Genomic DNA, 21,920 nt, shown 5'->3' on the forward strand with positions numbered 1-21,920 from the left:
CTTCAGGACAAATATGGAAAGAATGCCCCCTCTTCAATCAGTCACAATAACACCAAGAATAACATCACTATCAGTTGTGAAGGACAAGCTGTCTATAATTACAATTTACTATAAAGTTCATAATTTTTTGAAGAAATGTTTACAATTACGAATTTCCAAATTGAGGTTTTGATGGAGAATTAAGTGTAAATACCCTTTCATTATAATAGCTTTCATATGTAACATTTTTATGCCACATCCTATACACTCTCACATTTGTAATTTTATTTTATCCTTCCAATAATGTTATGTTGAGAAAATATTGGCATTTTCTGTTTTACATATCAGAAAACTAAGGATCAGAGAAATTTTGGTACTTCCTTAAGGCTATATGTTATAAAAGTGGCAGAGATGAAACTTCAGCCTGAAACAAAAATCTCATATACTTTTCCTCTCTACCAAACTGTTTACCTGAGGTTGAAATAGTGAACCTTTTGTTTTTCTCCCATTTTGGGTCCAACATCCATTCTTCTAACTTTGCAAAAGAATCACCTGATGCTCTTGTTAGAATACAGATTCCTAAGTCTCCACCCCAAAGACCTGGTGGTGTTTGTGGGATGCTGCATAACTATGATCCCACATAATTCAGTTGAGACTGACCTGCAGAATTAAACTAAAACCACCCAAACGAGAACAAGCAGATGCTACTTATTCAGATTTTGCTATAGCAACAGAGTAAGCCCCCATTACTTGCCTTTGGGAGAGGCTCAAAGGCAGGCAGGGGAGTGGGAAAGCTTTATAAAACTGAAAAAAAGGGGGAAGGTATGTTCGGATTGGAGGTTGTTGGCCTGGGAAAGCTAGAGGCAGGCTACTAGAAGCAAGGGGTGTTTTATGTGATTGGTTTGGGGAGCAGTTGGCTTTCTCTGGTTGCTCCTGAGTTGGAAGTCCAGCAAAAAGAGGGACCTTGGCAGTCCTTGAGGATGTCCTAACTGTTCTGGTCCAGATGCAGAGGTTATGGTTTGGCTTCCTGAGCTTCTTACGTGGTTCAGAGTTGTGTTGTCATACACAGTTTGGCCATTGTCCATTCGTATATTCTGTCTCTCGGACCATACTTTGAGAAACACACTGGGCCTCTGATGTTCATTTCATCCTGGTCCCTTTCCTCCCTTAACATGGCTAGACTGTCAGCTCCCTAAGAGCTCTAATTACCAGTGCCTAACCCTATCAGACACTCAATAAAAACTCGCAAATGAATGGATGGATGCCGTCTGTGTAGCACATGGACGTCTTTATATGACTGGACTTGCTGTCATCAGGAAGAAAGACTGGAGGCTGCTTCTTCAGCTACTCTGCTCTAAATATGTGAACTTGAATCCTTGACCCTGGCTGCTCTCAGTTTATCTTAAAGCTTCCAGGTTAGTCTGTAGTGTGCAAATCAGCCCCAGGGGCTCCCTCCTGAGTTGAGTGCTCCGCTGGGGGCGGGATGATGTTGGTGGGAAAGCGACACTTATTCTAGCATTCTGAAGGCAACCTCAGCCCCAGACCTTTAAGGTTTGCTGCACACTTTCCCCTCCATCTCTTCCCTCTAGGGCCTGGCCTGTGAGAGCTAATGAAGGAGGGGGAAAGGGCATCCCTCTCTCAGCCTCCAGATGTGGACTTCAGTGTCTAGAGAAAAACGCTCGGGGGTGTGTGCTGTGTGTGAGGCTCAGACCTAAGGAAGGAGCAGAAAGCTAGTCGCGCAGACGGTCTCCTCGGAGCTGACTTCCCACCTGCTGCAGGGGGGAACGGCCGGGAAGGGGCTGCAGCCGCGTGCCCGGCCGCCCCGCCCCTGCTCGCAGCGCGGCCCCGCCACCGGGGAGTTCCCGCGAGTGGCCCCGCGCCCAGGCCGCGCGGGGGGCTGTTCGGCTGGAGGCGGGGAGCAGCCAGGGCACCAAAATAGGAGCCGCTTGTGGGCTGGAGCTGCACTAGCAGGCACCCTCCGCCGCGCTTCTTCCAAAGATGGTCAGAGGGTCCGGAGGCGCCCCAGCCCCCGCTCGCCGCTAGCCCGTCGGCCCGCACCGTGCCCGGGAGCCGTCGCCGAAGGTAGGTGCGCTGCGGCGCCGCCGCCCGGGGCCAGCCCGAGGGGAGCGAGCGGGGCCGAGCGCGGGAGAGCGAGGCCGCGCCGCCTCCCGAGCCCGCCCGCGGCAGGGGCGCGGAGACAATGGCCGCGCGGGCGCCGGGCCGGGCCGAGCGCGGGGCCGCCCGCGTGCCCTCCCCACACCTGTGCTGCGTCCCGGGGCGGAGGGGACGCGGGCACCGGCCCGGCGGGCGGCGCGCGGCGCCCTCGAGTCGAGTCCCCGCGCCAGGCCCGGGGCGGGGCGGTCTCCGGGCGGGAACGCGGGCCCGGGGCCCAGGCGCGGGGCGCGCGGAAACCCCTGCGGCAGGCGCGGGGGAGGGGGCGCAGGGATGGAGGGACAGCGGCCCGGCAGCTTTCTTTTCGCTCCTTTCTTAAGCCGAAAGGTACAAGGTTTCCCTTTTCCAAGATTTCTTCATTTCTAGTTATATTTCGATCGCCCCTTTTTTGGCATCTCGAGACGACTCCCAAGGGAGACGGAGCTAGTGAAAAAGGTTGAGTTGGGGCCGAGCCAAGACGGCCAAAGTCCGGTCTCTAGTGGGGTGACCCGCCAGGACACTCGGTTTGTCAAGCGTGGGTTCTCTCTCTCCGACCGCCAACTAGGGTCGGATTTCGGAGACTGGGTGAATGGGGTAGCAAATCAATATTTTTTATTTAAAGGACTACTGAAAATCCTAGGGGCCTCATTTCAGGCTCAAAGTGACCCCGAATTTAGATTGACCATCACATAAATGACGAAATAGTGTATCCACATTTTGCATTTGTTACTTAGTCTAGCTTTAGAGTATCATCATAAGGATTGGCATATTTAGCATTGATTATTTTCAGTAATATGCAACATTGAAAACACATTTATTTCATGTTTATTGCAGCCATGGCTCTCAAAGGACAAGAAGATTATATTTACCATTTCAAGGATACGACGCATCCAGTGGATTTTCTGGATGCATTCAGAACATTTTACTTGGATGGATTATTTACTGATATTACCCTTCAGTGTCCTTCAGGCATAATCTTCCATTGTCACCGAGCTGTTTTAGCTGCTTGCAGCAATTATTTTAAGGCAATGTTCACAGCTGACATGAAAGAAAAATTTAAAAATAAAATAAAAATCTCTGGCATCCACCATGATATTTTGGAAGGCCTTGTGAATTATGCATACACTTCCCAGATTGAAATAACTAAAAGAAACGTTCAAAGCCTGCTTGAAGCAGCCGATCTGCTACAGTTCCTTTCAGTAAAGAAAGCTTGTGAGCAGTTTTTGGTAAGGCACTTGGATATTGATAATTGTATTGGAATGCACTCCTTTGCAGAATTTCACATGTGTCCAGAACTAGAGAAGGAATCTCGAAGAATTCTGTGTTCAAGGTTTAAGGAAGTGTGGCAACAAGAAGAATTTTTGGAAATCAGCCTTGAAAAGTTTCTCTTTATATTGTCCAGAAAGAATCTCAGTGTTTGGAAAGAAGAAGCTATCATAGAGCCTGTTATTAAGTGGACTGCTCATGATGTAGAAAATCGAATTGAATGCCTGTATAATCTACTAAGCTATGTGAACATAGATATAGATCCAGTGTATTTAAAAACAGCTTTAGGTCTTCAAAGAAGCTGCCTCCTGACCGAAAATAAGATACGATCTCTAATATATAATGCTTTGAATCCCCTGCATAAAGAGATTTCTCAGAGGTCCACAGCCACAATGTACATCATTGGAGGCTATTACTGGCATCCTTTATCAGAGGTTCATATATGGGATCCTCTGACAAATGTTTGGATTCAGGGAGCAGAAATACCAGACTATACTAGGGAGAGCTATGGTGTTACATGTTTGGGACCCAACATTTATGTAACTGGGGGTTATAGGACGGATAATATAGAAGCTCTTGACACAGTGTGGATCTATAACAGTGAAAGCGATGAATGGACGGAAGGTTTGCCAATGCTCAATGCCAGGTATTACCACTGTGCAGTCACCTTGGGTGGCTGTGTCTATGCTTTAGGTGGTTACAGAAAAGGGGCTCCTGCAGAAGAGGCTGAGTTCTATGACCCATTAAAAGAGAAATGGATTCCTATTGCAAACATGATTAAAGGTAAGTACAGATTACATTTATTCTCTATTTTTAAGTGTTTTTTTTTTAAGTTTATTTTGAGAGAGACAGAGACAGTGCAAGTGGGGGAGAGGCAGAGAAGGAGAGAGAGAGAATCCCAAGCAGACTCTCCACTGTCCGCACAGAGCCTAATGGGGGGCTTGAACTCATGACACTGAGATCATGACCTGAGCTGAAACCAAGAGTCGGATGCTTAATTGACTGAGCCACCCAGGGGCCCCAATATTTTTTAAGGGTTTGAAGTTAAGACCAGTGATCTAAATTATCTTGCAAATAACTTTAAAAGAATTTATCACTTTTGGAATGCTACCTAGGAACTGTAATAGATTATACAAGTAATTGTGGACAGAATGTTCCAAGTAAAAGCGTGGTATAACAGTCCCCAACTTGTTTGAGGTTATGTGATCAGAATATGCTACTCAGACTAGAAAAAAATCATTTATGTAAGAAAACAGTATAACTCATTCTCCTTACTCTACAGCTTGTTTCAAGCCTAGGTCTTGCTTCAGGTCTTAAGAATATATATTTAAGTCAAAGTCTAAATGAAGGGAGAAAGCTGGGTAGTTTTATTAGTTTATACTTAAAATTTTTTTTTTTTTGCTTGCTTACTCTTGAAATTGAATCCTTTTCAATCCTGCTTTTAAGTATTCAGCTTTCTCCCTCTCATTATGTGGTCATCTCTCCTTTAAAGGGTCTTTCATTAAAACTTTGAAAGGTTTGGTCCCTGTAGAGTGTAACAAATTACATTCTCTCAAAAACTAGAGACAGATAGCCCCTTCTTTTTGTGATTCAAGTCCTGTTTCATAGAGTAGAAGATAAGGCAGATCCCATACCCTCCCTCATGTGGTCCACACAGCCAGGTGCACTATTGGGTCTCAATGTCTGTCTGATAAACACTGTATTTTCTGCTGTGTCCAGCACTATATCAGCCTTGCTGTCCTTCCCTCCCACTGGCAAAAGAGTTAAACTGGAATCTTAATTACATTTATTCATTTGTGCTGGAGAGTTGCACAAAAACAACTGGTAGGTTGTTACTAAATTTGTGTCATTTTATCCCAAATGTTCCTTCCCAGGGCTTTCTGTTTCTTTTTTAACACTAGGGAGGGTGTGGGAATCTGACCTGGTCTGGGAATCTGACCTGGTGTGATCGTTGGATGACAAGCAGGAAGCCTGAGAGGCCGGATGGTCTTGTGATCAGGCATGTTGCTTCTGAAGCCAAACTGCGGTCCAAATCCCAACCTTCCACTTACTTGCTGGTGTGCTCAGGCAAATTGTTTAATCTCCCTGTGCCTCGGTTTTATGGTCTGTACAGTGGGGGTGACAACATTATATAGCTTAGGGTTTTGAGAAGATTAAATGAATTTATGCATGTGAAGTGTGTAGAACAGTGTCTGGAGCAAAGTAAACAGTAAGTGTTAGGTATTCTTGTCATTATTCGTTGTTCATTATTGTCATAATAAAGGTCATTATAGAAGAACATGTCAACTTTGATAGAACAAAAATATCTTTCATATTAGGGGCGACTGGGTGGCTCAGTCGGTTAACAGCATGAAGCCTGCTTGAGGTTGTCTCCCTCCCTCTCTCTCTGCCCCTCCCCTTCTCGCTCTCTTTCTCTCTCTCTCAAAATAAAAAAATAAACTTTAAAAAGGTGTCTTTCATATTAAATCATGCCCGTTCTCCTGCATGCCGGAAGGTTCTGCTGCAGTAGGTGATAGAGTGGGAGAAGGGGGCATAGGGCCCACTACTGTTGCTGCTCTGGTTTTGTGGTTTTGGACTCTGCCTGAGCTTGACCTCTGATTCCTGGTCTTCTCCCCAGGATGTTCCTGAAGGTTGTCATGACTCCTTTCCTACTAAAGAGACAAAGAAAGTTCAAATATTTTAGCAGCTATTGTCAACGTGGAAAAGTTTCTGCCAATGAGATAATGAGATAACAGTTCCAGTGCTTTCCTAGTGAAGAGCATATTTCTGTGAGGATGAAAGTTTATCACTTTACTGCAATTTTGTTGAATCATATTAAAAATTTTTTTTTGATGTTTATTTTTGAGAGAGAGAGACACACACATGTACACACACACACACACACACACACACACACAGAGTCCCCAGTGCCCCTGGGGGAGGGGCAGAGAGAGAGGGAAACACAGAATCCGAAGCAGGCTCCAGGCTCTGAACTGTCAGCACAGAGCCCAATGCAGGGCTCAAGCTCACCTACTGTGAGATCATGGCCTGAGCCATAGTCAGACGCTCAACTGACTGAGCCACCCAGGCACCCCTGTTAAATCATGTGTGAAACATGCTTGCTGAAAAGAAAATGCTTCAATGGTGCGTCCACTGTGAAAGAAAGCCATTATCTGTTTTTTGCCTTCACCTTGAGTAGAATGGGAGACCCTCATGCACGAAAGCCCCCCATTCCAACCAGCTGGGCTTGAAATTTCAAAGTTTTATTTATACTTTGACATTGAAGTTTTGATTCCTGATTGTAACTAATTGTCCCTGGGAAGGGTAACACTGTGTCAGTCATGCGCAGCTTTCGCCAGTGCTGATTTTGAGTTTTAAGTTTCTCATTTTTCTAAGTTGCAAGAGTAACGTTACTTTTCCCAGTTTGTTTTGTTTTGTAGTCATGAAGTGAACTGGCAGCTTCCCCTGGTGATCAGAATGTAAATTGGGTAGAGTCAAATTTCAAATTCATTTCCTTTTTTGGTTTAGGGATGTACAGAGAAGAAATAAATACTTGGCTGAAGTTTAGGAGCTCCTGACTTTTTTTCCCTCTCTTATCGTAACTGCCCTGCTTATAAACTCACTTTTGTGTTGGAGTAGAAATATACAAGGAGGTTGAACTGCACCCAGCATGTACCAGTGGTAAATAAAAGTTGTTTGAAAGACTAAACTGATGTATTCAACTAATCTGATGTCTTCCTTCCCTGCCGAACTCATTTCTTCCTCCTCATTTTCCTAGGGCATCAGGGTGTCCTGGTTTTCTGAGCTTAGGACCTCAGAATCAGTTTTGTTTGTTTCTGGCACAGTCAGTCATCAAGGCTTATCTGTGCGTCTTGTCTCCATACCCAAAGCCCCTCCTAAATCAGGCCCTCAGTATTTTGTACCTGGGCCAATACCTAGATCTTTCTGACTCTGTCTTCTGCTTTTGTAGTCTCTCCCTTCCTCTGCTTAAAAATCTTAAAAATCCTGCTGAATGAAGTCCACATTTCTTAGTTGAGTGCCAGGATCCTTTGTGATGTGGCTTCAGCTTACGATGTCGGCTTTAATTCCCACACGACAGCCCCAGGTTTGCCACGGGCCCTTCCGTGTGCTGGCATCAATCCGGGCCTCTAGACATTGCCCACTAAGCCTCTGCGCTTGCCTTGCCCTCTGCTTAGGATGGCTTCCTCTCATCTCTACCTGCCACAGTCCTACCTACCAGGGTCCAGGTCAGAGTCGGCCACCTGCTATCTGACTTCCCTCCTCAAAGCAATGTCTCCTTGCTCTGAACGTTCACGGTGTTTCTGTACCCTGTGTTCTAACTATTGGTGTAAGTGTCTCACCCTCTTTTAAAAGAGTGCAAGCAGCCTCTCTTGTTCATTCTTCTATCCCTCATAGCACCTAGCACAGGACCTTGCATCTACTATCAGTAATAACAGAAACAATAAACTGAGCCCAGTATTCAGTGTGATTTTAATTAACACACAGGCGTGGGAAATGCAACTGCTTGTGTCTTACATGAAGTTATCTACGTCATCGGCGGCCACTGCGGCTACAGAGGAAGTTGCACCTATGACAAGGTCCAGAGCTACAATTCAGATATCAATGAATGGAGCCTCATCACCTCCAGCCCACATCCAGGTAAGAAAATACTGTTTCAAATAGTACATGTTGTACAGCTAAAAATGGCCTGGAAATAGAAAATGCTAGATTTATAGCAGACTGCACATGGGTGTAATTAAAAGGCTCAAAATATTCATATGCTCATCCAACCATAATCACAGGTAGTTCCAATTAGGTTACATCTACAAATGCTTTCCCCGATGTCTTTACGGAATACATTTTAAGCCTGTGTGGTTAAAAGTGGTAGTTTCTTTTTAAAATTTTCTAGATTCTTTTTATGTAAAAAATTAAAAAAAAAAATTTTTTTTTTCAACGTTTATTTATTTTTGGGACAGAGAGAGACAGAGCATGAACGGGGGAGGGGCAGAGAGAGAGGGAGACACAGAATCGGAAACAGGCTCCAGGCTCTGAGCCATCAGCCCAGAGCCCGACGCGGGGCTCGAACTCACGGACCGCGAGATCGTGACCTGGCTGAAGTCGGACCCTTAACCGACTGCGCCACCCAGACGCCCCTAAAAATTTTTTTTAATGTTTATTCATTTTTGAGAAACACAGACATGGTGTGAGTGGGGAGGAGCAGAGAGAGAGACACACACACACAGACAGAATCCAAAGCAGGCTCCAGGCTCTGAGCTGTCAACACAGAGCCCGACGTGGGGTCAAACTCATGAACCATGAGATCATGACCTGAGCCGAAGTCAGATACTCCAACTGACTGAGCCACCCAGGCGCCCCAGAATTTTCTAGATTCTTTTGTTTTTTCCTATTCCTCTGTTGTGTGCTTTCTTTCGTTTATATGCATTATATAAAACACAGTTTTTATAGACAGTTAAAAAGCACTAGTCTGTCAAATAATTGGGAAGATTACTCATTGATTCAGTTCAACAGGAGATGGTTTCTTCTTTTTAGCATGTTCTGTCTGGGCGCCAGTAATTATTAAGCACTCACTCCTGTGATGTACAGAACCCCATGTTGGCCTTACTTTGACAGTCATGAAGGGGACATGTGGTCCATCCACAAGGAATGGCCAGCCTTCTGCCTTCTGTGCCTTTGATCTTTGACATGTCTCTTTGATATATGTTTAAGATTTTTCCTTAGGTAAGATTCATATCACCGTATCACTATACTACTTTGGATGATTTTCCATATAGCATAAGGCTTCTATGTGAGTCACTGGTGAGCATAATTGGAAATTCCCAAGCTTGAATCATCTGAGAGTGATAGCAGTTGTTAACCTTCTTGAACACATTCTGTAGGTCAGCTACTGATTAAGCACCTTACGTGTCGTATTACCTTAAATTCTATCTATAACCTTACGAGTAGGTATTGTTCACCCCCATTTTACGTATTTAGAAATGGAGTCTAGAAAGGATAAGGTCACACAGTTTGGCAGTGGCAGACCAGGATTCATTTAAGCAGTCTGATTGTATACTCTGTGCTATAGCCACGAAGCAGTCTGTCTCTTCTGAAGGGACCAGGCTCTCCTGCTTTTGACCAGTTTCATCTGGCAGTTGAGGTGAAGCCCACTGAATCTGGTGCTGCATATCCATATGTCCTGGGCTTTGCATAAGAAGAGACTTCGGCCACAGGCTGGCCTGGCTCTGAAGACATGGAACAGGTAGCCTATCTCCTAGTAGCCCAGATGTAATTATCGCAGACTCCCCACCACTTTCTGTTATGGTCAGCGAAGTTATAATGGAAAGTAGTAATACCGGCTTGTATGGAGTAATAGCTAACTTTTAGTTAGTAAGTATGCATCAGGCACTAACTATTCTAATAATTTTTTGTGTCTTAATCTATTTAAACCTTACAGCAATCCTATGAGCGAGGTACTACTATTATCTCATTTTGCAGGCCACTGAGGCACAGACATGGTAAATGAATTGCCTAAGGTCAACTAGCTAGCACTTGTTAGAGATGAGGTTCAAATCCAGGCAATCTGGCTGGGAGGCCATGTTCTTAACAATTGCACTGTTATCTCACTTGATCTTCATGTTAATCTTATCAGTTAGATATTACTTTGACATCTTTACAAAGAAAATCCAATGTATGAAAACTCAGATTAACAAATTAGAGGGCAGTTATTTACATTACAAATTTAATATAGATTTCATAAAGGGTTCCTTTAAAAATAAATGTCTTATAACATATTTAAGTAGCATAGGTCTTGTTAACTGCTTGAAAGGGAGTCTAAAAGATGTAATCAAAAGCATGAAAATCCATGGCCAACTGAAAAATCAGTCAGAAATAAATATTAAATTAGAGTACAAATCAATGGGATCATATAATTCTGTTTGTAAAATTTTGCTTTATATTGGACTTTTTTGTGACATAATGTAAGAAACAAAGGTAGCAAATTAGCATGCTGCCTGGTATGTTCTTTTTGGGGTACAGTGTTTAAAATATTTTTAACTGACTTGCCACCAATATTTAAAATTCGGTAGTTCTTAAATAAAAATCATGATTCCTGGCCTTTAGAAAAATTATAATGACCTTAGACCACATTCCTTTCTGTCTGCAATCACTGGATCCAAGTAGTGGCTGTTCCCTTTTAGATGGCACTTCTTTTTTTTTTTTTTTTTTTTAATTCATTATCTCAGTGCTGCATGCTTTTTTTTTTTTTAATATGAAGTTTATTGTCAAATTGGTTTCCATACAACACCCAGTGCTCATCCCAACAGGTGCCCTCCTCAATACCCATCACTCACCCTTACCATCAACCCTCAGTTTGTTCTCAGTTTTTAAGAGTCTCTTATGCTTTAGCTCTCTCCCTCTCTGGCTTTTTTTTTCCTTCCCCTCCCCCATGGTCTTCTGTTAAGTTTCTCAGGATCCACATAAGAGTAAAAACATATGGTATCTGTCTTTCTCTGTATGACTTTCACTTAGCATAACACTCTCCCGTTCCATCCACGTTGCTACAAAAGGCCATATTTCATTCTTTCTCATTGTCAAGTAGTATTCCATTGTATATATAAACCACAGCTTCTTTATCCATTCATCAGTTGATGGACATTTAGGCTTTTTCCATAATTTGGCTATTGTTGAGAGTGCTGCTATAAACATTGGGGTACAAGTGCCCTTATGCATCAGCACTCCTGTATCCCTTGGGTAAATTCCTAGCAGTGCTATTGCTGGGTCCTAGGGTAGATCTATTTTTAATTTTTTGAGGAACCTCCACACTGTTTTCCAGAGTGGCTGCACCAGTTTGCATTCCCACCAACAGTGCAAGAGGGTTCCTGTTTCTCCACATCCTCTCCAGCATCTATAGTCTCCCGATTTGTTCATTTTAGCCACTCTGACTGGTGTGAGGTGGTATCCGAGTGTGGTTTTGATTTGTATTTCCCTGATGAGGAGCAACGTTGAGCATCTTTTCATGTGCCTATTGGCCATCCGGATGTCTTCTTTAGAGAAGTGTCTATTCATGTTTTCTGCCCATTTCTTCACTGGGTTATTTGTTTTTCAGGTGTGGAGTTTGGTGAGCTCTTTATAGATTTTGGGTACTAGCCCTTTGTCTGATATGTCATTTGCAAATGTCTTTTCCTATTCGTGGTTGCCTTTTAGTTTGGTTGACTGTTTTCTTTGCAGTGCAGAAGATTTTTATTTTGTGAAATCCCAATAGTTCATTTTTGCTTTTAATTCCCTTGCCTTTGGAGATGTATCAAGAAATTGCTGCGGCTGAGGTCAGAGAGGTTTTTTCCTGCTTTCTCCTCTAGGGTTTTGATGGTTTCCTGTCTCGCATTCAGGTCCTTTATCCATTTTGAGTTTATTTTTGTGAATGGTGTGAGAAAGTGGTCTAGTTTCATTCTTCTGCATGTTGCTGTCCAGCTCTCCCAGCACCATTTGTTAAAGAGACTGTCTTTTTTCCATTGGATATTCTTTCCTGCTTTGTCAAAGATTAGTTGGCCATACTTTTGTGGGTCCAATTCTGGAGTCCCTATTTTATTCCATTGGTCTATGTGTCTGTTTTTGTGCCAATACCATGCTGTCTTGATGATTACAGCTTTGTAGTAGAGGCTAAAGTCTGGGATCGTGATGCCTCCCGTTTTGGTCTTCTTCAATATTACTTTGGCTATTCAATCTCCCAACAAGTAAGAGTCCAGGATCAGATGGCTTCCCTGGGGAATTATACCAGACATTTAAAGCAGAGATAATACCTATCCTTCTCAAGCTGTTCCAAAAAATAGAAAGGGAAGGAAAACTTCCAGGCTCATTCTATGAAGCTAGCATTACTTTGATTCCTAAACCAGACAGAGACCCAGCAAAAAAAGAGAACTACAGGCCAATATCCCTGATGAATATGGATGCAAAAATTCTCAATAAGATACTAGCAAATCGAATTCAACAGCATATAAAAAGAATTATTCACCATGATCAAGTGGGATTCATTCCTGGGCTGCAGGGCTGGTTCACCATTCGCAAATCAATCAATGTGATACATCACATTAATAAAAGAAAAGATAAGAACCATATGATCCTGTCAATCGATGCAGAAAAAGCATTTGACAAAATTCAGCATCCTTTCTTAATAAAAACCCTCAAGAAAGTCGGGAAAGAAGGAACATACTTAAACATCATAGAAGCCATTTATGAAAAGCCCACAGCTAATAGTATCCTCAATGGGGAAAAACTGAGAGCTTTCCTCCTGAGATCAGGAACACGACAGGGATGTCCACTCTCACTGCTGTTGTTTAACATAGTGTTGGAAGTGCTAGCATCTACAATCAGACAACAAAAGGAAATCAAAGGCATCAAAATTGGCAGAGATGAAGTCAAGCTTTCACTCTTTGCAGTGACATGATATTATACATGGAAAACCCAATAGACTCCACCAAAAGTCTACTAGAACTGATACATGAATTCAGCAAAGTCGCAGGATACAAAATCAATGTACAGAAATCAGTTGCATTCTTATACACTAATAGTGAAGCAACAGAAAGACAAATAAACTGATCCCATTCACAATTGCACCAAGAAGCATAAAATACCTAGGAATAAACCTAACCAAAGATGTAAAAGATCTGTATGCCGAAAACTACAGAAAGCTTATGAAGGAAATTGAAGAAGATATAAAGAAATGGAAAAACATTCCATGCTCATGGATTGGAAGAATAAATATTGTTAAAATGTCAATACTACCCAAACTTATCTACACATTCAATACAATCCCAATCAAAATTGCACCAGCATTCTTCTAGAAGCTAGAACAAGCAATCCTAAAATTTGTATTGATGGCACTTCTGTGCTCCATTTCACCAGTCTCTCCCATTCCTATCACATCATGTACCTGGCATCCGTGCCGTTGCTCTTCTTACTCCCGGCCTGCTTCATTCAACTGGTCTGTTAGCTCCTTCGCCCTTGAAGGCATAGGGCCTGCCTCTGCTGAACTGTGGTGAGGTGTGCCTCTTACACACTTTCACAGCGCCTCCTGAGGAACATAAAATGTCAGTCTCAAGTCTGCCTTACAGATCTGTAGCTTAGACCACAAAAGAAATCATGACTACTCTTATTTTTAAAAGGTACTATAAATGTTATCTTTTTTTTTTTTTTTCTTAATTCCTTTGAGGTCGGTGGTTTTCGGTCTTTTTTGTTTTTTGCTTTATTTTATTTATTTATTTTTAAAAAAATTTTTTTTTCAACGTTTATTTATTTTTGGGACAGAGAGAGACACAGCATGAACGGGGGAGGGGCAGAGAGAGAGGGAGACACAGAAGAATCGGAAACAGGCTCCAGGCTCTGAGCCATCAGCCCAGAGCCCGACGCGGGGCTCGAACTCACAGACTGCGAGATCGTGACCTGGCTGAAGTCGGACGCTTAACCGACTGTGCCACCCAGGCGCCCCTCTTTATTTTTTTAAATGTTTATTTATTTTATTAAAAAAAATTTTTTTTTAACATTTATTTATTTTCCATAGAGAAAGAGACAGAGTGTGAGCTGGGAGGGTCAGAGAGAGAGGGAGATCCAGAATCCAAAGCATGCTCCAGGTTCTGAGCTGTCAGCACAGAGCCTGATGAGGGGCTTGAACTCACAAACTGTGAGATCATGACCTGAGCTGAAGTTGGATGCCCAACTGACTGAGCCACCCAGGCACCCCTCATGTTTATTTATTTAAGAGAGAGAGCGCAAGCGGGGGAGGGGCAGAGACAGAGGGAGACACAGAATCTGAAGCAGGCCCCAAGCTCTGAGCCATCAGCACAAAGCCCAGTGTGGGGCTGGAACCCACCAACCGTGTGATCATGACCTGAGCCAAAGTCAGATGCTTAACCAACTGAGCCACCCAGGCGCCCCCCCCCCCTTTTTTTAACGTTTGTTTATTTTAGAGACAGAGCACAAGCAGGGGAGGGGCAGAGAGAGAGGGAGACTTTTTTTTTTTTAATTCTTTAATGTTTATTTATTTTTGAGAGAGAGAGAGAGAGAGAGAGAACAAGTGGAGGAGGAGCAGAGAGAGAGAGGGAGACAGAATCTGAAGCAGGCTCCAGTCTCTGAGCTGTCAGCACAGAGCCTGACATGGGGCTCGAACTCACGGACTGCAAGATCATGACCTGAGCCGAAGTCAGATGCTTAATCCACTGTGCCACCCAGGTGCCCCAAGGGTGGTGGTTTTGTTTAGTTAAAAAACAGGGGACTCCACTCCATTAAATTAAAGATAACATTTATTAAGACCTTACCTCAGGAAGGGTACCATTCAAGTTATTATGTAAGACACAAAGATGGTTAAGAGTGAGTCTCTACTGGGGCGCCTGGGTGGCGCAGTCGGTTAAACGTCCGACTTCAGTCAGGTCACGATCTCGCGGTCCGTGAGTTCGAGCCCCGCGTCAGGCTCTGGGCTGATGGCTCAGAGCCTGGAGCCTGTTTCCGATTCTGTGTCTCCCTCTCTCTCTGCCCCTCCCCCGTTCATGCTCTGTCTCTCTCTGTCCCAAAAATAAATAAACGTTGAAAAAAAAAAAAAAAAAAAAATTTTAAAAAAAAAAAAAAAAAGAGTGAGTCTCTACTGCTACAGGAGCTCAGAATTTAGAAGGAAATATACATACATAACAGGAATATAAGACAGTTTTAGAAATAAGTGCCATTAAAATTGAGGGTAGAAAGAGCTTGAGAGTAAGGGGAATCTGAAAATCTTAGAAGGCTTCCAGGAGTTCACTGTTATGATTTAGTCCTTAAAGAATGGATACAATTAAGGTATTTTTTGAGGGAGGAAGTTAATGATGGGAGGCAGAGGGGCAAGTTCCAGGTATATTCCAGTACCTGGGAGTGGATGTATATGATGGGATGTGAGAGGGTGGAATGAGAGATTGGATGGGAGAGTTCAGTGGAGGAGCGTACCATAGAGGGCTTTGAGTGGCAGTTAGGAGAATTTGAAAAATGGTGAACTAACAAAGGTTTCAGAGCCTTTCAGAATAGATTAGGAGAAGACCAGAAGTCTGCTGAAACTGTTATAATAACCCAGGTGAGAAATGCTGAAAGCCTGAAGCATTAGGAGGTGAAAACAGGTAGATATGAGGAATATTATGGATTCACCATGGGAAGGAGGAGGTGGTGGGAACAGAAGAGAGGAGCTGAGTTGGAACTTAGTTTTGTAGTTAACTGTGAAGGACTGGTTGGATCACCCAGAAGAGCTGTCCAGCAGGCAATGGGAAGTGTGGGTCTGCGGCCCAGGAGGAAGAGTGAGTCTGACTTTAGAGATCTGGGTGTCATTTGCTTGGAGGTGATGACTGTGGGTGTGGAAATGGTTGAGGTGCCCTGCAAGGGTGGGACTAAGTACAGCTAAGGACAGAGTCTTGGGAAACAGCACTAGTTAAGGGATGAGCTGGGAAAGAAGAGTGTGGGAAGAACAGGGAGGAAGCAGGATGTGATAAAGAAAAAAACCTATGGAGAGCCTTGTCAAGTGGGGAGAGAGTCCTTTCTGGCTCCGCCATTTATTCACATGACTGCTCTTGGGCAGTGGCTTAAGCTCTTGACTTTTACTTTCTCGTAAAATAAAGAGGTTAAATTACATAAGCTTTACAGGTCTTTTCCGTGAGAAAAATCTTAGGAAAAAGTTCTAAATCATTTCAGTGTATACTGAATACCTGAAAATATCGTGGTTGTCTCAGAGCCCCTACATGGCTTTATTCATATCATTCATGGAATACTAAATACAGACTGCTATGGATTTATAGTGAATAGTTGTGTGTAAACTTTTTGAGCCATGACAGATGGGACCATTCTTATACTTAGTTTGAAATTGTTCACTCGTTCATTGGTCCAACAGAGGTTTGCTGAGTGTTTCCCACATGTTGTGTATAGTGTTAGGTATAGTTATGGATAGTGCTGGGAGCTCAATAAAGGCACAGTTCCTCAGGCTCAGTAGCTTTGTAGAGTGACCAACAGAGAAAAAGGCAGTTACAGATGAGGAAGAAAAAGTTTCCATCAGCAAAAACAGAGCATTATGTTGTATTTGGGTAACAGGAAAAAACCCAAGAATCACCTTATCTTAAACATTTTTCCTGCTATAGGAAGATTGAGATACTTAAAAAAAATTTTTTTTGTTGTTTATTTATTTTCATGGGGCACCTAGGTGGCTCTGTTGGTTGGGCGTTCGACCTCAGCTCAGGTCATGATCTCGCAGCTTGTGAGTTTGAGCCCCACACATCAGGCTCTGTGCTGACAGCTCAGAGCCTAGAGCCTGCTTCAGATTCTGTGTCTCCCTCTGTCTCTGCCCCTCCCCTGCTCGTGCTCTGTCTCTCTCTCCTTCAAAAATAAATAAACGTTTTTAAAAAATTAAAGTTCATTTATTTTGAGAGGGAGAGAGAGAGCACGAGGAGGGGAGGGGCAGAGAGAGAGAGAGGAAGAGAGAATCCCAAGCAGGTTTCACACCGTCAGCTCAAGAGCCTGATGCGGGGCCCAAACCCATGAATCGTGAGATAATGACCAGAGCCAAAATCAGGAGTCGGTCGCCCAAATGACTGAGCCAGCCAAGGGCCCCTTTTGATACAGTGCTTCACATAAGAACCACAAATTGAGGATTTTTTGTGAAATTTAAGAAAGGCCTAGTGAACTCATTGTTGAATCACTTAACACCAATGGATAAGATTTCTGAATCATCATTAATTTTCATGACCATTTAATGGAATGATTTCTCTAATTTCACAAGTACTGAAACAACTAAATTCTATAAAAAATTCTGCATGTATATAACTGGAAAGTAACAAAGGGGGTTTTTAGAGGTGGAAGAATTCTTATTTTCCTGGATGTCGGACACTTGAGAACAACAAAGCACAAATGTCCATCTTCTGAGATTTTTCTTGGCCTTCACAACCTAGATAGCAGAAACTTTACTGATAAGAATGTACTTGCATCCTTAAAGGGGAAATCACATTTTTGATTGTATATTCTCTTTCTAAAGAAGGGTTGATAAGCTTTTTTATTTTTTTATTTAATTTTTTTATATGTTTTTATTTATTTTTGAGAGAAAGAGAGACAGGGCGTGTGTGGGGGAGGGGCAGAGAGAGAGAGGGAGACACAGAATCTGAAGCAGGCTTCAGGCTCTGATCTGTCAGCACAGAGCCCGACACGGGGCTCGAACTCATGAACCACGAGATCATGACCTGAACTGAAGTCAGACGCTTAATTGACTGAGCCCCCACACACCCCGATAAGCTTTTTTAGTGTATAATGGGAGTGCATATTTGGGTACAGAGGGTACAAAGTACAATTCATTCATTGATCCAACAACCTTTTATTGAGTCCTTAAAAGGTTCCAAACACTTGCCATTCTCCAGCTGGGATGGAGTAGTGGGCAGGACACAGGTCCTACGCTGACCGAGGGTAGAGGGACAGTAAAGAAGAGACATCAGATAATGAGAAGTGCTGTGGAGAACATTAAAACAGGGTGATGTGGTGGAAATGCCTGACTGGCTACTTCATGTTGGGTGGTCAGAGGAGGGCCCTCCAAGGAGATGATCATAAGATGAGACCTAGATGACAAGAAGGAGGCAGCTGTGCAAAGACTTGGGAAAAGAAGAGTTTCTAGACGTACGGAACAGCTCAGTGACAGCAAACTGTGACGTTAGTGCTCCTGACAAATCCTGCAGCTGGAAGTATTGAAGTGTAATCCTCTGGTTGCTATTCCCAGAGAATGAACTCACAGGCCAGTAGTGGTGCTAGAAATAGGGATGTGGAAGAAGCCTGGGACTCAGCATGCCTGTGACTAGGGTGAGGGAGGAGAGACGCTCGCTCGAGGCACAGAACTGGAGTCCCTCCGCGAGTGAGAGCAGAGCGGCCTTGTGTTTTGCGCTCTAGGCCCCTCGCTTGCCTCGCCTGAGTCACAGACCTGGGAAGGGAGAGGACGTGAGGTTGCAAAAGAGCCTGATGCCTTGAAGAGCCAGCAGGTTTGCATGTGGAGGGGGAGACACATAAAATGGGAAAAATTAAAACAGCACAGAAGGCTTGCCCACCTAGAGGCAGACTCCCAGCCCAGGATCCAGCCCTCACACAGCAGCCCTCTGCCTTTGAGCGTCTTTCACGGGGTTCTTAAGATGATAGACTGTAGTTCCCCACTAGTCTGGTTGTGCTTCTCTAAGTCCTTGTGTCCTTAACTTGACGAGCGCTGTGAGAGAGGCAAGCAGGGTCATCCGTGCGGCACCCGTGGCTGCAGAGGCTACAGATGATAGGGATGGTGGTAGGGATGGCCGCTAAGACCTAGAGGAACCTGCACTAGTTACCTTGTACGTCTTTGTGTCAGAACAATCGGAGAGACCCTACAACTGTTACACGTGGATGTAGAATGAAAGGTGTCTGTGCTGGGGAACTCTCAGAAGGGTCTGAGGATGAGCTCTTCCCTGGCATCCTGCAAAGTCAGATTAAGGATTACCTGAGAGAGAATGGCTGGACAGGTAATCTGAATCAGGTGATCGGGGATGGATTTCATGGCTCAGTGTTGTGGTAGAGGAATCAAAATGTCAAGACTACTCTACTTTTGTCTGCGGCCTTGTAAGGGATTATTATATCATCACCCTAAGGAATCTCTTTTGTTCATTATCCTAATAAAAATTTGCTTTTTTCTTTTTAATAGAGTATGGATTGTGCTCAGTTCCATTTGAAAATAAGCTCTATCTAGTTGGTGGACAAACTACAATCACGGAATGCTATGACCCTGAACAAAATGAATGGAGAGAAATCGCTCCCATGATGGAAAGGAGGATGGAGTGTGGTGCCGTCATCATGAATGGATGTATTTATGTCACTGGGGGATATTCCTACTCAAAAGGAACTTATCTTCAGAGCATTGAGAAATATGATCCAGATCTTAATAAGTGGGAAATAGTGGGCAATCTTCCAAGTGCTATGCGGTCCCATGGGTGTGTTTGTGTGTATAATGTCTGACTGAATCCATAGAAATGACCAAGTAATCACTGCGTAGTGGGAGAAAAAAAAAGAATTCAGGGTTTGGAGTCCCTTACTTATTATTGTGGCCTGGCACATAATGGGTAAATTCCCATGCCTAACCCCCACTCTTCACTTTAGTACAGTGATTAATGGTCAAGAAAAATCCTATGTATATTTACAGTTGAATCAGTAAGGTTAACACCCTATAATCTCTGCTTTTCAAAGGTAATATGGAATGTTGGATGCTTGGTAGAAGGTAAAATACCTTTATAGTGAAATTTTCTCCTGGTAGCATCAACACTGGTGTAGGTCAGAATCATTCTGTGGAATGAAATGTCTCCTATGACCCTGTAATGTACTAGTGTCTATTAAGGTTCTGTTTAGCTAGCAAGGAATTTGAAATTCAAGGAGGGAATCTTCTCTACCTCTACAAAATCAACATTTTAAAACAACTTTTTTTTTTCACCGTTAGACTTATTTAGAATGTGGACTGACTTTAAGTTTTCTTTTCTTTTTAGTGTGTATAATTTATTGTTCTTCTTTAGTTACTGACTGCAAGAAGTATACAAGACCTGTGCAAGAGATTATTACTGTTGAGAGTTTACAAACTATATTTAAAGGAATGGCACATCTGAAAAATTGCAGAGAAAATAGTCAAATATTTGCTGATGCTAAGAGCTATTTTTAATTTTCAGCTTTGATGTAAATTGCTAGTTTAGGTGTCTTTAGTTCAAGCATGCTATGAAATCCTCTTTATTCTTAAGTATAGGTATATATCTGCATACAAAATTGAATTTTAGAGCCGGAAAGCGTGTAGAACAGTTGTGATATAGTAAAAAATACATTGATGAGAAGAAATTTGCATTCATTTCCCAGCTGTGCCACTAACTAGATTTTTGTAACTTGAATCGAGTCACTTAACCTCTCCTCAATTAGCGCTTCATGACCCATGCACTTTGGGTCATAGATGTGCCTAGATGTGGAGCCCCATATCCCTTGGGGCAGTCAGAGGTAGCCTGGGTGGCTGAAGTTTCTGGGCAGAAACATCTTTGTCCACTTTCCCCAGTGTGCCTACAGTATTACTTTCTGTGTGTGCCAAAACTTGAGAAAAGTTAGGAAGCATTGCTGAAGTTATCTGAACTTTTAGTGATCTGTTAGACCATCTATCCACACTCTTCATCCTTTTAAAAAGACAGTAATTATTTTTAACTTTAAATGTGGAAGTTGAAAACTGCCTAGTGCTTCTGATTTTTTTCTTTTTTTTTTTTTTTATAGAAAGAGACTATTTAATGCATTCATTTCAGATGGCATTTTAAATAGACACAACCCTTTGGGAATGCAATATGCTACTACATAGAGAGAGCCCCCGAAAATGACCGTATCTTTGTCCCATAAATTCTACTCCTAGATTTTAACCTAAAGAATAATATAAAAACAAAACAAACAAAGGTAAATGCATGAGGATGTTTATGTCTGCATTATTTATAACAGCAAAGAATTGGAAATAATCTACATGTTAAGGAAGAAAGTGGGCTAAGAAAACAGTGAAGTATTATACTCCTACTACAATAATTATTTGGAAGACTGTAAACACATGGATGTGTCTGTGATATGGTAAGTAACATAAGCACAATACAAAAGAGAATGTGCACTATGTGACTTTGTAAAATCTTTTCGCATGTAGAAGGTAATATGCAAACTGAAATCCATTGTGTTAGTGTGGGGGGAATGTGGAATGATTTTTAATTTATTTAAGTGTTTTTCCTTAATATGACTTTGTGTTTTCAATAAAAATAAGTAAATCACAATATATGTGGTAGAATTGCTGGAATTTTGGGTGAGTGAGTCAAAGGATAGTCAGAATTAGTGAAACCACAGAATTATAGACTGTTCCAATCTGAAATTGAATTATAGATTATTTGATTGCTTTCAAGAACACTTAGCTGGACCAGTAATGTGGTGCCCTGTAGCGCTTTGGAGATCTGTTTTATGGAATAGATGAAAACAATTTAAATCACCTTCCCCTGCTTTTAGCTTATCTAAGTCCTATAAAACCCTGATTCAAGTCCAACCTCTGGGAATTCTTTCCTGACTGCTTCAGCCACAGTAAAACTCGCACTGTCACATTTAAAGAATTTATCATTTATATATATGTAGTATATATCATTTTGAGATCATGGATCACATATGATTATTTTAATTTTTTCAAGGCCTAGCATTTCATTTGTATATCCAGTGTACTTTTTTAACAAAGATGATGGGTATCTGTTACTTTTATGGAAAAGCATTCCACAGGTGCTTGAAAGACCTTGAAAATAGTTTGTGACTTGAAGAATTTAATTTGCTGCTCCTATTTTCTATAAAATTCTGTTTTTGGTATTGCTTTGTGCATACAAGAAAGGATTAAGGAAGGTAAGGTAAACATTTATGTCAGAATTGTGCCAAGTTCCAAATCACTGTAGTGTGAATGAAAAGTATCGTACTATAATTAAATGCAAGCCATTGGTTTGGGAGGGCCAGCACTGTTTTGCAAAATAATT

General features: G+C 42.5%; 1 protein-coding gene across 2 annotated transcripts; it reads left to right on the forward strand.

The window, feature by feature from the left end:
* The first annotated feature begins 1,928 nt into the window (after positions 1–1,928).
* KLHL23 (kelch like family member 23) lies at positions 1,929–21,188 on the forward strand. 2 transcript variants are annotated; one of them, XM_006935345.4, is made up of 4 exons: positions 1,929–2,061; positions 2,965–4,179; positions 7,882–8,034; positions 19,067–21,188. In XM_006935345.4, the coding sequence occupies exons 2-4, from the start codon at positions 2,967–2,969 to the stop codon at positions 19,375–19,377; spliced, it is 1,677 nt and encodes a 558-aa protein (XP_006935407.1). In that variant the 5' UTR covers positions 1,929–2,061; positions 2,965–2,966; the 3' UTR covers positions 19,378–21,188. The 2 variants fall into 2 exon arrangements, with proteins under 2 accessions (XP_006935407.1, XP_006935408.1); XM_006935346.5 differs by lacking the exon at positions 1,929–2,061 and adding an exon at positions 2,348–2,478.
* Positions 21,189–21,920: the final 732 nt, after the last annotated feature.

The sequence above is a fragment of the Felis catus genome, chromosome C1, assembly GCF_018350175.1.
Source record: "Felis catus isolate Fca126 chromosome C1, F.catus_Fca126_mat1.0, whole genome shotgun sequence".
Classification (NCBI taxonomy): domain Eukaryota; kingdom Metazoa; phylum Chordata; class Mammalia; order Carnivora; family Felidae; genus Felis; species Felis catus.

What these genes read in the sequence shown, in the direction of transcription:
- KLHL23 (XM_006935345.4), top strand. Translation starts at nt 2,967, where the DNA reads ATGGCTCTCAAAGGACAAGAAGATTATATTTACCATTTCAAGGATACG. An exon ending in TATTGCAAACATGATTAAAG is followed by an intron (nt 4,180 to 7,881) that starts GTAAGTACAGAT and finishes ATTAACACACAG; the next exon opens with GCGTGGGAAATGCAACTGCT. An exon ending in CACCTCCAGCCCACATCCAG is followed by an intron (nt 8,035 to 19,066) that starts GTAAGAAAATAC and finishes TCTTTTTAATAG; the next exon opens with AGTATGGATTGTGCTCAGTT.